The following is a 17,185-nucleotide window of genomic DNA, read 5'->3' as shown; positions in this document are numbered from 1 at the left end:
GAAAATTTGTACATTACGAATCTTGTTTATTTTCTGGTAACTGTATCTGAGATTGATAGCTATATCTTGCCCTCAAATAATCAACATTATTACAAATACATTAAAATAGACTAGGAAACATTTATGCTGGTGTTAAAGTCTTTGTGATTAAGAGTGACATTGGAAATAGAAAAAAGCAATATTTTAGATAATTTGGACCAAAGATACTTATTAAATAAAAAAAACACAAAAAGATGTACATCACGAATTAATTAACCAAACAATGCAAAAATAGAGTCCCTACTGCCCCATTCACTACCTTAGTAACTGTGTCTTATGTAGCATGTATTGTTTCACAGACATTCCATGCACATTTTATAAATACTTTTTAAAAAACAGAAATCGAGAGACGTTGTATATACCATTTTTGTACCTTGCTTTTTTGCTTAAGCTTAGTAATTGTTCCATTTTAACACGAGTGATCTTTTTCCTTTTTAATGTGTACATTGTACAGTTTTTAAATTATAAAATATTTCATTCATGTACTAGCAGTATAAAAATTAATATAAAAACACTCATGTAACCACTACCTTTTAAAAATAGAACATCAGCTGCCTACAATTTTCATAGGTTTTCTTAAAGTTTCCCTCTGTATAAAACTTTGATTTTTCGGTTGTAACTGTAAAAGTTATTTGAATTAGTTATTATTGGTTAGAATTCCTTTAAAGAATCTAGGATATTACACAGTTAAGCAGATAGTTCTCATTTTCTTTATAATTTTCTTGAATTATAAAAACTTTATGGTAAGTTCTCGATTAGTTTTTTATAAAGAAGAAAATAACTTTTGAATTTTGAACTTGGTTGTGCTCTCCTTTCTTCCCTCCTTTTATTGCTTTAGATTTTCGAATTATTAAAGTTGTTACTTATAGCCCAGTCTTATCATGCTGAATATTTTTTATAAATGGCCTCAAATGTTTTTGGGTCAAAATAACAAATTCATTAAGCAAGTTTGATCATTTTTAGTTAACCTTTTCAATTTCTATTTTATCTAAATTTTTTTTTAGTTTCAGATGGGTAAATCTGAAGTGGTTAAATAAGTTTAAATTAAAATAGTGACATTGTGTTAGCTTTTAAAAGAAGATAGATGGCATTCCTTATCATAATTTTTCTAAGTAAAAGGCAAAATATCTTAGTTAAGTAAAAAAAGTTTTATTCATACTGGATATCTTATTCAACATTGATGATTTGGGCTTTTTTTTTCTTTCTGTATTGTAATGGATTCTTGGTGAATCATAATGATCTGACAAGACATTATCATAGATCACTTTTCTTTTAAAAATGCACTGTTTTGAGAACGACTGGTCTTTTACAAGTTTGTTTCATAATCCAGACATTTTTTACTGCATTTGGTGGTAGAGTTTTACTCTGGCAGTCATCAAGAAAATTTGACTACTACAGAAATAGAATGCTATATGGTTCTTCTTTACTTACAGACATTGCATTTATGGTTTCCAGTGTTTTTCTCTTATTAATTATAGTGTCAAAATAACGACCAAAATAAATACATAAATAAATAAGGCAAGTCCTGGTATTATGACGTAGATGTAATGGAAGACTCTGAGCTTTTGAGAGCATTCTTGGACTGTTTATCCAGGGCTGTTGCCTACTGATTACTATTCCTGTTACATACCTTAAAGTTCATTTATATATGTTTTAAGATGGTTTGTATTTTCTCATTTCTTTGTTAGAGCCAAATACCACAAGTTGAAATATGGGACAGAATTGAATCAGGGAGATATGAAGCCTCCGAGCTATGATTCTGGTAAGCTAATTTTAAAGAAAGCTTAAGTGATTAAAAAAAGTTAATATCCAGTATTTTATAGGAATAATACTTACAACTGTAGTTAATTTTTAAGTATTTGCATATTAGTTATTTTTTTCTGACCTAGTTACCTTTGTTGCTAATCATTTAATGTCATTTTCCATCACCATCCTACCTTTTCTCTCTTCCCTTTTCTTTTTGTTCCCTATTTTCTTCTTATGTTCTACACTTAGTGGAAGGATCAGAATTCATAGGGTAACAGACATCAAAATAATTATGTGTTAGCTGGGTATCTCCAGTATTAATGGAACTTAGATATATGCAATACAAAATATTTACGGCTCTTGAAATCTTGAGTAAAAGATTTGGAGCTATGGTGTTAAGAGATTTCTTCTTGAAGTGCAGAGAAATTTCTGATCCTTAAACCTAATCCCTCAGTTTCAGGGGCGTCACTATTGGACTTTCATACTATAAAAGATTCTATAACTGGATTGTGTTTTAACACCTGAAATATTTGTTGCTGTTTTGTGCTAATTCTTTTTCCTTCTCTTACTTTCCTTTTCACCCCAACAAACAATTAATACAAAAATGTCCTTGTAAACAATCAGATATTAAACAATATTGATATAATATATAGCGGATATCAGTGTTATATTAGATACTCCTAATACCATGTTTTTAACTCTGGTTTCTATGTTGTTTGCAAGGATAATTTAAATACTGATTATTGTTAAAGCAAATAGTCCATTTTAGATATTTATTGAAAATTCACTGAATCTTTTCATTTTTAAATAAAAGTTTCAGGTGTGTCTTTTAATTCTTAAATTATTCAGTGAAGATATTATTTTCATTTTACTTATATGAAATTTAAATTTAGAGAAATGGGGAGACTTACCCAAGGTCATACAACTATTAATTTGAGGAATTATGGGACTGAATCAGGTCTTTCTGACTCCAAAATTCATGTTCATTCCATTTTATCACACTGTTGCTATAATTAACAGTGTATAAAAGACCTTTCCAAAATGAGTTCTGAATGTGTTGCCAATTTTGTAATTCATTTTAGTATAGTAATGTTATCAATATCTAGCTATTGAATCCTTGATATTTAGAGCAATACCAGTTGTCTGCTGGCATATTTCTCTTTTTTTTCCATTGTCCTATCTTCTACTTTAAGTCTACTTTTTGCAACCTGATGTACATTTAAATTTCAAAAATTTTTCCTTTTTAAAATCTAGGATTTTTGTGTTAAAGGCTGTCCCAAGAGTATGTTTTCTGATTCAGGGAGTGTTTTTAATCAATATTTTTACATAGAAACTTGTTTCATAATTTTCATAAGCAATTTAGGAATATAAAAGGCCTAGTTGAAATATGTAAAAGTTGATGTAGCTCAGTAAAAAGAGCTTTAGTTTTGAAGTCACATAGATGTGAGTTTGAGTCTGCTCTGCTACTTTAAATTCCTGTGATATTTCTTAATCTCTGTGAATTTGCTTCATTCCTTATCTATAAACTGAGGATGATTCTGGGAATAGTTCCTAATTAGTACCTAGTATTATTCTGTTTATCCATTCATCTAACCATCCATTCATCCTACAATATTTAGTACATAATGTTTGTCAGACCCAGTGCCCAATCCAGTAAATAAGGCAACAGTGCCCTAATAGATTTTCACAGGGAATATAGACATATGAGATAGACATGTGTACGATCACTTTATACTGTCACTTAACCAATTTATCCAAATAAGAAATAACAAAAGAAATTAGAAAATACTTAGAGATGAATACAAATGAAAACATAGCACATAAGAACTTAATAGAATGTACTGAAGGTGGTGCTCAGAGGGACCATTAATAGCTGTAAACACATCAGAAAAGAAGAAAGATCTGGTATAGGATTCTACCATTAAAAAGTGTGACAGGCAGACTAACGAGGGTCCAAGGATATCCACATGTTGATCCCAGAACCTCTCAGTATGTTTGTTACCTTATATGGTAAAAGGGATTTTGAAGATGTGATTTTGTTAGGTTCTTGAGATGGGCAGATAACCTTTGATTATCCAGATGGACCCAGTGGAATCACGTAAATCCTTATAGCAGAAGAATGTAGGAGAGTCAAAGTCAGAGAAAGAGTTGAAGATGCTACACTGCTGGCTTTGAGGGCACAGGAAAGGGTCATGAGCCAAAGATTGTAGGTGGCCTTTAGAAGTTGGAGAAGGCAAGGAAGTATTTTCCCTCCTAGAGCCTTCAGAAGTAACACAGCCTTGCCGATATCTTTTAGTTTGTTTTAATACTTTTATTTAGATATCTTCACATACATATGGTTCATCCAAAGTATACAATCAGTGGCTCACAATATCATCACATAGTTGTATATTCATCACCATGATAATTTTAGAACATTTGCATCTCTCCAGAAAAGGAAATCAAAAAGAAAAACTCATTTATCCCTACCCCATACCCCTCCCTCTTATAGACCACTAGTATTTCAATCTACCTAATTTTTTTTTACCCTTTACTCCACCAATTATTTATTTATTTTTTTGTCCTTATTTTTTTACTCCTCTGTCTATACCCTGGATAAAGGGAGCATTATATTATACAAGATTTCCACAATCACACGGTCACATTGTAAAAGCTATATAGTTTTACTTTTGCTTTCCAGAATCAAGGGTACTGGAATACAGTTCAATAGTACAGTACAATACACCAGAAACCAGCCACTCCAATACACCAGAAACTAAAAAGCAGTATCTATTTAATGCATAAGAATAACTTCTTGACTCTCTTTGAAATCTCTCAGCTACTGAAACTTTGTTCTGTCTCATTTCTCTTTTCCCCCTTTTGGCCAAGAAGACTTTCTCATTCCCATGATGCCAGGTCCAGGCTCATCCCAGGAGCCCTGTCCCACATTGCCTTACAGCCCTGAGTCATGTCCCTCATAGTGGAGACGGCAGTTACTTCACCTGCTGAGTTGCTTGCTGATATCTTGGTTTTAGCCTAGTGAGACCTATTTCAGACTTCTCACCTCTAGAACTGTAAAGTAATAAGTGTATTGTTTAAAAAAAAATAAAAAATAAAAATAATAGAAGAATAGAAGAAAGACCTAAACTCAGTAATCTAACTTTATACCTTGAGGAGCAAGCTAGACCCAGAATTAGTGGAAGGAAGGAAATAATAAACATTAGAGTGAAGAACAATAGAGAAAAATGAACAAAATCAAAAGTTTGATTCTTTGTAAGGACAGATAAAATAAAGAGACTTTTAGTTTGACAAAAAGGTGAGAAGGTACAAATAACTAAAATCATAACCGAAGGTGTTGACCATACTAAGGCCTGTGCAGAAATAAAAAGGGTTTTAAGAGGATATTATGAACAGTTTTATGCCAACAGATTAGATAATCTAGATGAAATGGACAAATTCCTAGAGATACACAAATTACCTAAGCTGACTAAAGAAGAAATAGAAAACCTCAATGAACCTCAAGCATGTAAAGAAATTGAATCCGTTTCAGGACCATCTGGCTTCACTGGTGGATTCTACTTAACATCTAAAGAAGGATTAATACCAATCCTTCTCAGACTCTTTGAAATATTGAAGATGGGGGAATACTTCCTAACTCATTCTATGAGGCCAGCATTACCCTGGTACCAAGAACAGATAAAGACAGCACAAAAAAAGAAAATCACGAACCAGTATTCTCAAAAAATATGGATGCAAAAATCCTCAACAAAATACTAGCAAGCCAAGTCCAATAGTCTATCGAGTGTGATTTGTCTCAGGAATCTAAGAGTGGTTCAAAAAGAAAATCAAACACTGTAATACACCACATTCATAGAGTGAAGGATAAAAACCATGTGATCATCTCAATCAATGCAGAAAAGGTACTTGACAAAAACCAATACCCTTTCTGGTTTTACTCAGAAAATTAGGAGTAGAAGAGAATTTCCTCAACACAGTAAAGAACTTTTCTCTTCTTCTGGGGTCTAGCCCTTCTCCAGTACTTGTGCTGTCCAACTCAAAAATCCTCTTTTTTTTAGTCGGCCCTGCCCCCTCTCTGTTGGGGCAAAAACTCCTAGTTCAGATAGAGCTTATTCCAGTGGGACCTGTTTTCAGTAGTCAGATATGTTAATTAATTCTGCAGTTGAAGCCTGGTTGAGCTAAGCCCTTGCTGCTAATAAAGACTGTTTCCTTTCCCCTTGGAGAAGCAGGTACCTGCCTCCACAGCTTGGTGGACTTAACAGTTCTCTGTGGGCTCTGAGCCATTCCACCTGGTTCACATTGGTGTATGCTGTGTCCAGTCACATGTTTCCCCAGCATCTGTTCTGTACTGTTCCTGGCTATTTAGTAGTTACTCTGGAGGACAAACTAAATTCCACACCTCGCCATATTGCCATCTTGCCCTGCCTCTAAAATAAAGTACTTTAACGGAAAACCCACAGCTGACATCACACTCAGACTGAAGGCTTTCCCCCTAAGTTCAGGAATAAGACAATAATGTCTACTTATACTGCTGATTTCAACATTGTACTAGAAATTCTAGTTGGAACAATTTGACAAGGAAAAGAAATAAAAGGTGTCTAAATTAGAATATCATGCAACTTTCACCACCATCTATTTCTTTCTAGACTGTTTCCATCATTCCAAACCAAAAGCCATACTCATTTAGCAATAATTTTCTGTTTCCTACTTATAACCACTATTCTCCTTTCTGTCTCTATGCAATTGTTTATTCTAAGTATTTCATATAACAGAAATTATGTAGAATTTGTCCTCTTGTATCTAGCTTATTTCAGTTAGTATGATGTCTGCAAGGTAGCATATATGAGCACTTCACTACTTCTTTTTATGGTGCAATAATATTTCATTGTATGAATATACCATATTTTGCTTATCGGTTTATCTCTTGGCAGATACATGAGTTACTTCTACCTTTGGCTATTGTGAATAATGCTGTGATGAGAACTGATGTACAAATATCTATCCAAATATCTATCCCTGCTTTCCCTTCTTTTGGGTATATAGGTAGGAGTAGAATTGCCAGGCTTTATAATAATTCTATGTTAAATTTTCTGATGAACTGCCAAACTATTACCACAGTGGCTGCATCATTTTACATTCTCAGCAAACAGTGTATGAAGGTTTCTATTTCTCTGCCTCCTCACCAATACTTGTCATTTTCTGTTTTGTTTTTTTTTTTAATAACCATCCTAGTGGGTGTGAAGTAGTATCTCATTTTAGTTTTAACTTGCACTTCATTTCTTTCATGGCTAATGATTTTGAACATCTCTTCATTTACTTATTTGGCCATTTGAGTATCTTATAAATGCTATTCAAATCCTTGGCCCATTATTAAATCCTTGGCTTGTTTTTCTTTTCATCAGTTTCTAAATAATTTTTTTCCCATTCTATAGGTTGTCATTTCACTTTCTTGATAATGTCCTTTGATGCACAAACATTTTACATTTTGATGAAATCCATTTTATCAACTATACTTTTGATATAAATCTAAAAATTCATTGCCTGCTATGGCCCTTTAAGGTATTTCCCTATGTTTTATTGTAAGAATTTTATAGTAATAATTCTTATATTTAGAGCGGTGATCCAATTTCTCTAATTACTCTGGTTAGAACTTCCAGAACAATGTTGAATAATTATGATGACAGGCATCTTTCTGTTGTTCCTTACCGTAAGAAGAAAGCTTTCAGTCATTCACCATTGAGTGTGATATTTGCCATGGGTTTTCCATAAATGTCCTTGCAAGTTCTCTTCCATTCCTAGTTTTCTGAGTGTTTCAGTCATGAAAAGATGTTGAATTTTATAAAATGCTTTTTCTGTATCGTTTGAGATGATCATGTTTTTTTCCTTCATTCTATCAATGTGACATATTACATTGATTAGTTTTCTTTTGTTAAACTATCCTTACAGTCTTGGGCTAAATCACTTCTGCCATGGTACATAATCGTTTTAATATACTGATGGATTTGTTTTACCAGTATTTTGTTGAGGATTTTTGCATCTGTATTCATAAGGGATATATTCGTTTGGCTTTGGTATCAGAGCCATGCTGGCTAGAATGTGTTAGGAAGTGAACCCTTCTATTCAGTTTTTGAAAGAGTCTATGAAGGTTTGGAATTAATCCTTCTTTAAATGTTTGTTAGAATTCACCAGTTAAACCATTGATCCTGGACATCTCCTTGTTAGGCTGTTTTTAATTACTGATTCAGTCTTCTTACTTTTTTTAAGTTTTTTTGAGACTCTGTTTCTTCTTGCATCAGATTAGGTAATCTGTGTGTTTCAAGGAATTTGTCCATTTTGTGCAGGTTTTCTAATTTGTTGGTGTACGGTTGTTCATAGACCCTCTTGTAATCCTTTTTATTTTTTTGTGGTCAGTAATGGTGTCACTTTGGTCCTGATATTACTTATTTTTGTCCTCTCTTACCATTTGTCAGACTGGCTAAAAGTCTGTCTGTTTTATTTATCTTTTCAAAAACTAACTTTTGCTTTTGTGACTGTTGTTTTTTATTCTTTTTCATTTATCTCTATTTAATGTTTACAGCTCCCTTCCTTTTATTAACTTCTGGCTTAGTTTGTTTTTCCCCCAGTTTCTGCAGGTAAAGTTAGGTTATTGAGTTTTGATCTTTGTTTTTTAATGTAGGCATTTAGAGCTATAGCTGTATCTTTGAGTATTGCCTTCACTGCAACCCCTAAGTGTTGGTGTGTTGTGTTTTCATTTTTGTTTGTCTCAAGATATTTCCTAAGTTGCCTTGTGATTCTTCTTTGATCCATTGATTGTTTAATGGTATATTGCTTAATTTCTGTGTTTCTGTATATTTTCAAGTTTTCCTTCTTTTTTTAAAATTTTTTATTTTTAAATTTATTTATGTATTAATTAAAAAATTAAGAACAAACAAAAACGTTAACATATCATTCCGTTCTACATATATAATCAGTAATTCTCAGTATCATCACATAGTTGCATATTCATCATTTCTTAGAACATTTGCATCAATTCAGAAAAAGAAATAAAAAGACAACAGAAAAAGAAATAAAAAGATAACAGAGAAAAAAAAAAGATCATACATACCATACCCCTTAACCCTCACTTTCATTTATCACTAGCATTTCAAACTAAATTTATTTTAACATTTGTTCCCCCTATTATTTATTTTTATTCCATATGTTCTACTCATCTGTTGATAAAGGTAGATAAAAGGAGCATCAGGCACAAGGTTTTCACAATCACACAGTCACGCTGTGAAAGCTATATCATTATTCAATCATCCTCAAGAAACATGGCTACTGGAACACAGCTTTACATTTTCAGGCAGTTCCCTCCAGCCTCTCCATTACATCTTGGTTAACAAGGTGATATCTACTTAATGCGTAAGAATAACCTCCAGGATAACCTCTCAACTCTGGAATCTCTCAGCCGTTGATGCTTTGTCCCATTTCACTCTTCCGCCTTTTGGTCGAGAAGGTTTTCTCAATCCCTTGATGCTGGGTCTCAGCTCATTCTAGAGTTTTTCTCAATCCCTTGATGCTGAATCTCAGCTCATTCTGGGATTTCTGTCCCATGTTGCCAGGAAGATCCACACCCCTGGGAGTCATGTCCCATGTAGACAGGGGGAGGGTGGTGAGTTTGCTTGCTGTGTTGGCTGGAGAGAGAGGCCACATCTGAGCAACAAAAGAGGTTCTCCTGGGGGTGACTCTTAGGCCTAATTTTAAGTAGGCTTGACCTATCCCCTGTGGGGTTAAGTTTCATATGAACAAACCCCAAGACTGGGGGCTCAGCCTATAGCTTTGGTTGCCCACACTGCTTGTGAGAATATCAAGAATTCAACTTGGGAAAGTTGAGTTTTCCCCCGTTCTCACCATTCCCCAAAGGGGACTTTGCAAATACTTTTCCACTCACTGATCAGATCACTCTGGGATTCATCAAGGCATCACCTGGACAAACCAACAAAATCTTCTGTCCTGTACAAAGTTCCATGTACTTAAGGTGTTCAACCAACTATCTACATAATTTATATTAGGAGATGCACTAGTCAAAGTATAAATTTGTATCAAATAAACATTTTTTGCTTTAGTCTCACACATAAGTTGAACTTTTAAAATATTAATTACCATCTATTTTCAGCACACTGCAGTAATGACATTCTTTTGTTCTTCCTCATGCAAAAACATTTTTTAAATTTGTACATTTAGTCACTATCATTATCCACTCTAGGCATTCCTAGATTATACCATCTCAGTCTTTCTTTGTGATTTCATTTATGCCCCAGCCCTCCTCCCTCTGTCATTCTATTATGCAGCTTCATTCATTGTTTTAGCATAATTGTTTTACAATTAGGTAATATTGTGCTGTCCATTTCTGAGTTTTTATATTCAGTCCTGTTGCACAATCTGTATCCCTTCAACTCCAATTACCCAATATCTTACCCTATTTCTATCTCCTCATGGTCTCTGTTACCAACAAAATATTTCAAGTTTATTCACTAATGTCAGTTCATATCAGTGAGACCATACAGTATTTGTCCTTTTGTTTTTGGCTAATCACACTCAGCATAATGTCCTTAAGTTTCATTTATGTTGTTACATACTTCATAAGTTTATTCTGTCTTACAGCTGCATAATATTCCATCTTATGTAAATGCCACAGTTTCGGATTTTATATGTCATATCTAATTTTCCTTCTTTTTACCTTTACTCATAGTCTTCCTTTCTACACTCCTCTCCACACCTCTCTGTCTTCATAACTGTCTCTAGTGTTCCCTTTAGTATTTCTTGCAGAACTGGTCTCTTGGTCACAAATTCTCTCAGTGATTTTTTGTCTGAAAATGTTTTGATTTCTCCCTCATGTTTGAAGGACAGTTTTGCTGGATATAGAATTCTTGGTTGGCAGTTTTTCTCTTTTAATAGTTTAAATATATCATCCCACTGTCTTCTTGCCTCCATGGTTTCTGCTGAGAGATCTGCACATAGTCTTATTGGGCTTTCCTTGTATGTGATGGATTGCTTGTATCATGCTGCTTTCAAGATCCTCTCTTTTTTTTGACCTCTGACATTCTGATTAGTAAATGTCTTGGAGTACATCTATTTGGATCTATTGTCTTTGGGGTACGCTGCACTTCTTGGATCTGTAATTTTAAGTCTTTCATAAGAGTTGGGAAATTTTCAGTGATAATTTCCTCTATTAGTTTTTCTCCTCCTTTTCCCTTCTCGGATACCCACAACACATATATTCATGCGCTTCATATTGTCTTTCAATTCCCTGAATCCCTGCTCATATTTTTCCATTTTTTTCCCTATGTTTTCTTTTTCTTGCCAGATTTCAGATGTTCTGTCCTCCAGTTCACTGATCCTATGTTCTGTCTCTCGAAATCTACCATTGTAGGTTTCCATTGTTTTTTCCATCTCTTCTACTGTGCCTTTCATTCCCATAAGTTCTGTGATTTGTTTTTTCAGGCTTTTGATTTCTTCTTTTTGTTCATTCCTTGCCTTCTTTATCCTCCTTCAATTCGTTGATTTGGTTTTTGATGAGGTTTTCCATGTCTTTTCGTATATTCTGAATTAATTGTTTCAGCTCCTGTATGTCATTTGAATTGTTGGTTTGTTCCTTTGACTGGGCCATATCTTCAGTTTTCCTTGTGTGATTTGTTATTTTTTGCTGGCATCTAGGCATTTAATTACCTTAATTAGTTTATTCTGGAGATTGCTTTCACTTCTTTTACCTAGGGTTTTCTTGCTGGATGAATTTGTTGTCTATCTGTTCTTTGACATTCAGTTCAGCTTTATCTGGACCTCTAGCTTAAGTTTTGTTTAACAGAAGAGAATTTTTCAGTTCTTGTTTTCTTGTTTCTTGCCCTGCTTGTGTGGTGCCTCCCCCCCCCTGCCCCCACTGCCTTAGGAGGGTCTATTTAGATATTATAGATCCCAGCCGGATTTTCCCAGACCAAACTGGCCTCCTATCAGGAGGAAAGAGTCACCTGCATCAGTTTTCCCTGAGGGTGAGACCCAGGAGGTTGAAAGACTTTCCTGTGAAGTCTCTGGGCTCTGTGTTTCTTATCCTGCACAGTATGTGGTGCTTGTCTGCCTGCAGGTCCCACCAGCGTAAGATGATGTGGTACCTTTAACTTTGGCAGACTCTCCCTGCTGGGGGCGTGGTGGAGACAGATGAGAGGTTGTAGGCTGGTTAATGGCTTCAAATTACCAAACCCTGGTGTCTGAATTCCTTGAGGGAGGGATTCCACCTAGTTGGGCTTCACCCCTCCCCTGGGGAAGGCACAGGCTCCAGACAAGCCCCTCAAAGAGCTCATTACTGCCTGTGCCTGGGGCAGTTGCAACCTGAGAAGTCCTGTTGCTATATCCAAAGGCAGTCAAGCCTTTGTAGAAACACGGCCACAAAAACCTCTGTTTCCTTCTTTTTTTTCCCCTTTTTCCCTCAGCCGTGCCCCCTTGGCGCCGGGGCAAAAATGAGCAACCTCTACTTTGACCAGGTTTGCCTAAGCTTGGGGCCTATTTTTAATAGTCAGAATTTGTTAATTAATTCCACAATTGGCGTTTAATTGTGCTCAGTCCCTGCTGCTGGTAAATTTCCTTTCCTTTCCCCTCTGGGAAGCAGCCTGTGGGGGAGGGGCGCCGGCCGCCGCAGCTTTCGGAACTCACGGTTCTGTGGGGACTCACACCTGGTCCAGCTGGTCCAGACTGGGGTACGCTGTGTGTCCGGTCACTGACGTGGCCCCAGGAGTTGTTCTGTACTGTTTCTGGTTATTTAGTAGTTGTTCTGGAGGACAAACTAAAATGCACCCATTATTAAGCCACCATCTTGACCCAGAAGTCTCCTTCTGTTTTTGAATTCTAGCTTTATTCCATGTGATCTGAGAAGATACTTTGTATGACTTCAATATTTTTTAATTTATTGAGATTTAGTTTGTGGCCTAACATATGGTCTGTCCTGGAAAGTATTCCATGTGCACTTGAGAAGAATGTGTATTCTAACATTGTTGTTTGGAATATTCTATATGTCCAGTTGGTTAATAGCACTATTTAGGTCCTCTGTTTTCTTACTGATCTAATGTTTAGGTGTTCTCTCAATTATTTGAAGTGATATATGGTAGTCTCCAGCTATTATTGTAGTTTTTCTATATTTCTCCCTTCATTTCTGTCAGTTTTTTGCTTCATGTATTTTCTGGCTCCATGATTAGGTACATATATTTTTATAATCTTTATATTTCCTTGCTGTCTTGAACTTTTTATCAATATATAGCATTCTTGTTTGTTTCTTGTAATTTTTTTTGACTTAGTGTTTTACTGTCTGACGATAATATAGCCACTCCAGCTCCATTTTGTTTACTGTTTGCATGGAATCTCTTTTCCACCCTTTTACTTTCAAACTCTTTTGTGACTTTGTACATAAAGTGAGTCTCTCGTAGATAACATATAGATAGATCATGCTTTCATATCCAATCTGCCAAACCCTGTTTTTTTCAATAAGGGAGTTTAATCCATTGATATTTAAGGTAATTACTGAGAATGAAGGATTTATTTCTGCCATTTGTCTATTTGTTTTCTGTGTGTATTGTATGTTTTTTATTCCCCAGTTCCTGTATTACTGCCTTTTAAAATTTTAGTTATAACTTTGTAGTTTTTAGCATTTTGATTGCCATCTTCGGTCCTTTTCTGTATATTTTTATTTTCTTAGTAGTTACTTATGTAATTACAATGAATGTGTTTAACAAATAACAATCTTGTTTTAGTAGTCTCTAAAATCTCCGTTCCTATATATTTAAAATGTTATTACACATTTACCTGTTAAGTCATATAGGAAGGAAGAGGAATTGTAAACCGAAAGTACATAATACAAAATTTTATATTAACTGATATAGTTGCCTTGACCAGTGTTCTTTATTTCTTCATATGGCTTCAAGTTACCATCTAATGTCCTTTTTTTTCAGCTGTAGACTTCTTTTCCCTTGCTTGTAGGGCAGGTATTCTAACAGACTTTCAACTTTTGTTTATCTGTAAATGTCTTACTTTCTCCTTCATTTTCAAAAGATATATATTTTTGGATACAGAATTCTTCATTAGCAGTTGTTTCTTTAATGGCTTTCTATATGTCATCTCCCTGAATTCTGGCCTCCATGGTTTCTGAAGAGAAATCCATTGTTAATCTTGTTGGAGATCACCTGTATGTAACAAGTCGTTTCTTTCTTGCTATTTTTAAAATCCTCTCATTGTCTTTATTTTTGACAGTTTTGCTATAATATGTCTTGGTGTAGACTTCTTACATTCTATGTTGCTTAGAATCCGTTGAGCTTGACTGTATATATTCTTTTTATTTTCCCATTGGATTTGAAATCTTTTGGCCATTCTGTCTTCAAATACTCTGTCTTCCCCCTTTCCTCTTTCTTGTCCTTCTGGAAATCCGCTAATGTGTGTATTGGTATGCTTGATAGTATCCCACAGGTCCCTGAGGCTCTGTTCAGTTTTCTTATTTATTTTTTTCTGCTTCTTTTTTTTTTTTTTTTAACTGTCAGATTTTTTTAATATATAAACTCATCCAAAGCTTAAAACTACCATGGGGAATCGTAGGGATCCCAATAATCAGTGAGTAGGATAACTATATCTCCATAATATTCACAGGCTAATTGCATGTCCACTCAGAACTCTCCAGGTGGGAACATATGAGGTAATGATCCGCACGGCCAACTTCCTCTGTCTTTGGGAAAGGCATCATGTGACACAGAGAAGTAGTGGAAAGTGCCAGATCCTGAGACAAAATCAGAGTTAAAGGCAAATGTTTAACCAGTCATGGTCAAATCCAAACAGTCAAATATTCAACATTTCTGAGGAACCTCCAGTTTCGCATCCAGTGAACATTTTCACATTGTTGTTTGCTGCCACATACAAAGTAGATATACATTTTTGAGTGGTGATTTATCACTAGAAGATCTGAGTTAGGAAACAGAAAGAAAATTACATGTATCAATGTACTAAAACAAACATAAAAAACTGTTGGTGAAAAAGGAGCCAGGTGTCAATTTCCAATGGGCGGAACATTCTCATGGAGGTACTGTAAGGCCAAGTCTGTCCACTTCATTTCTTGTTCTCTAACAGATTCTGTGGTGCCACCATTGTCCTGTTCAGGTTCAGGAAGCTCATTCAGTGGTATTGCTTGTTTTCTCGCCAAGCATCATCAATCAAATCCAAGATCCTTCCATCTCTCTGTACCTCACCGTCCATTCTCCTGTAGTTCTGATCTTGTCAGATCGGTACCGGGTTCGCCGCGGCACCCGTTTCTGCCACGCCACAACCACTGCATCACGTGGCCCATCCTCTCTTCTCTCCTTCTGCTTCTTATACTGAATATTTTCAATTGTCTTGTCTTCATGTTTGCTTATCCTTTCTTTTGTCTGTTGAAATCTGCTGTTGACTTTATCTAATTAGTTTTAAATTTCAATTACTGTACTTTGAAGGCACAAAATTTGTATTTGATTCCTTTTAATTAATTAATTAATTTGTTTGTTTGTTTGTTTGTCTGTTTGATGTAGGCAGGCTCCGGGAATCGAACTTGGGTCTTTGGCATGGCAGGCGAGAACTCTGCCAGTGAGCCACTGTTGTCCGCCCTGGTTCCTTTTTATAATATCTACTGCCCTGGTTCCTTTTTATAATTCCTATCTCTGTTTTACTCAGTGTTTTCTTAATTTCCTTTAGTTCTTTGTATATGGATTCCTTCAGCTTAGTGAACATGTTTAGGACAGTTGATGTATAGTCTTTGACTAATAAGCAGCGTATGGGCTTCCTCAGGGATGGATTCTAGTAAATTGTTTTATTCCTGTGAATGGGGGGGCATACTCTTCTGTTTCTTTGTGTATTTTGTAATTTTTTTGTTGAGATGTGGACATTCTGAGTTTCATATTTTTAGAACATGAAATCTAATTTTCCCACTTCTCTCAGAATGCAAGTATTTTGTTGTTGTTGGACAGCTTCAGCCATCAGTTTTTAATTTTTGTTCCCAAATGGGTAATGAAAAGAAAAAAGAGGGAAAAAATAGATTTTTCCTCTTTAAGTTTCCTCTTTTGCCTGGATAGGGGTCTCAAGTCAGCCTGCAAGCAATCTGAAGTAGCTAATCCATAGCAGAGATGAGTAATCAGATACACTCCCAGATTTTGGAAGACTAGATTCTTATGGCGCACCAAAGGCATTGGCTGGGTTGCGGTCACCACTGCTGCCTGCCATGCCTTTGTGAGAGAGTGGTAGCCAGTGCATGGAGGGTGAAATTCCCTGGAATATACCACAGTTAACCAGCTTCTTCCTCCAGCTATTCTCTCTACGCTGCACAGTGTTTAACTGGACTCCACAGTTTTAAAATAGTTGATTTAGATGCTCCTGCTAGCTCAGTATTTGTTTTGGTGGAGGGATTGATTCCTGAAGTTTCTTCCTGTACCAGCTTTCCACAGTCCTCTCTAAATACTTTTTTTTCACCATTTTTAATGCAATTTTATTGAGATATGTTCATATACCACATAATCCATCCAAGGTATATAATCACTGGCTCACAGTATCATCATATAGTTATGCATTCCTCACCACAATCAATTTTAGAACACTTTCATTACTCCAAAAAAAGAAAAAGAAGCAAAAAAGAAAACCCAAAGAACACATGATCCTTATACCCCTATTATGATCATTAAATATGTTTTTTGTCTTTATTTTGTTACTCATCCCCCAATACACTGACTAAAAGAAGTGTCAGTCACAAGCTTTTTACAATCACACAGTCACACGATGAAAGTTATATAGTTATACAATAATTTTCGCAGGTAGAGGTTACTGGATACAGTTCAACAATTTCAGTGTTTCCTTCTATCTATTTGTATACACTAGCAACTAAAAAGAAATATCTATATAATGAGTCAGTACCCAATCATTTGTTAAATCCTAATTTCTCAGTTACACCTCCTCCTTCTTAATTGATCATTCTCTCACACTTCATGGATATCTGGGCCATGACCATTTTAACATCTTCATGCTGGTTGGGGGGGGGGGGGGGTTGACCTTTTGTGGTAGAGGAATGAAACTGGTTGATGTTCTTGGAGAGACTGGTACTTCTGGGTTTCAGGGCTTAACTGGCATGGAACAGTCTGGAAGGCATGAGTTACAGAATAAAATAAACTTACTAAGAAAAACTTTTATAGAGTCTTAGAACTCAAGGTATTTAAGGTTTTCAGGAATAGTGTTGGTTGGAGCTTGGCATACTGAGGCAATTTGCAATATCTGGCTGAAGCTTTCTTAAGAGTAGTCTCCAGAATACCCTCTCGATTCTACTTGAAATCTCTTAGCCACTGAAACTTTGTTTCATTTCTTTTCTCCCTTTTGGTCA

The 17,185-nt window shown here is 35.3% G+C and overlaps 1 protein-coding gene and 1 pseudogene across 4 annotated transcripts in view; one reads left to right on the top strand and one right to left on the bottom strand.

Moving 5' to 3' along the window:
- STRN (striatin) overlaps nucleotides 1-17,185 on the top strand; it is a 174,041-nt gene that overhangs the window by 51,542 nt on the left and 105,314 nt on the right. For all 4 annotated transcript variants that reach the window (XM_077133979.1, XM_077133980.1, XM_077133981.1 and 1 more), the window contains exon 3: nucleotides 1,728-1,801. In XM_077133979.1, coding sequence (XP_076990094.1) covers nucleotides 1,728-1,801 — 74 coding nt within the window. The remainder of the gene's footprint in view (nucleotides 1-1,727; nucleotides 1,802-17,185) is intronic.
- On the bottom strand, nucleotides 14,598-15,132 carry LOC143660680 (anaphase-promoting complex subunit 13 pseudogene; annotated as a pseudogene).

This window comes from Tamandua tetradactyla, chromosome 17 (assembly GCF_023851605.1).
Source record: "Tamandua tetradactyla isolate mTamTet1 chromosome 17, mTamTet1.pri, whole genome shotgun sequence".
Taxonomy (NCBI): domain Eukaryota; kingdom Metazoa; phylum Chordata; class Mammalia; order Pilosa; family Myrmecophagidae; genus Tamandua; species Tamandua tetradactyla.
Note: the sequence above shows the minus strand (reverse complement) of the source record. Positions and strands in the feature narration are given on the sequence as shown.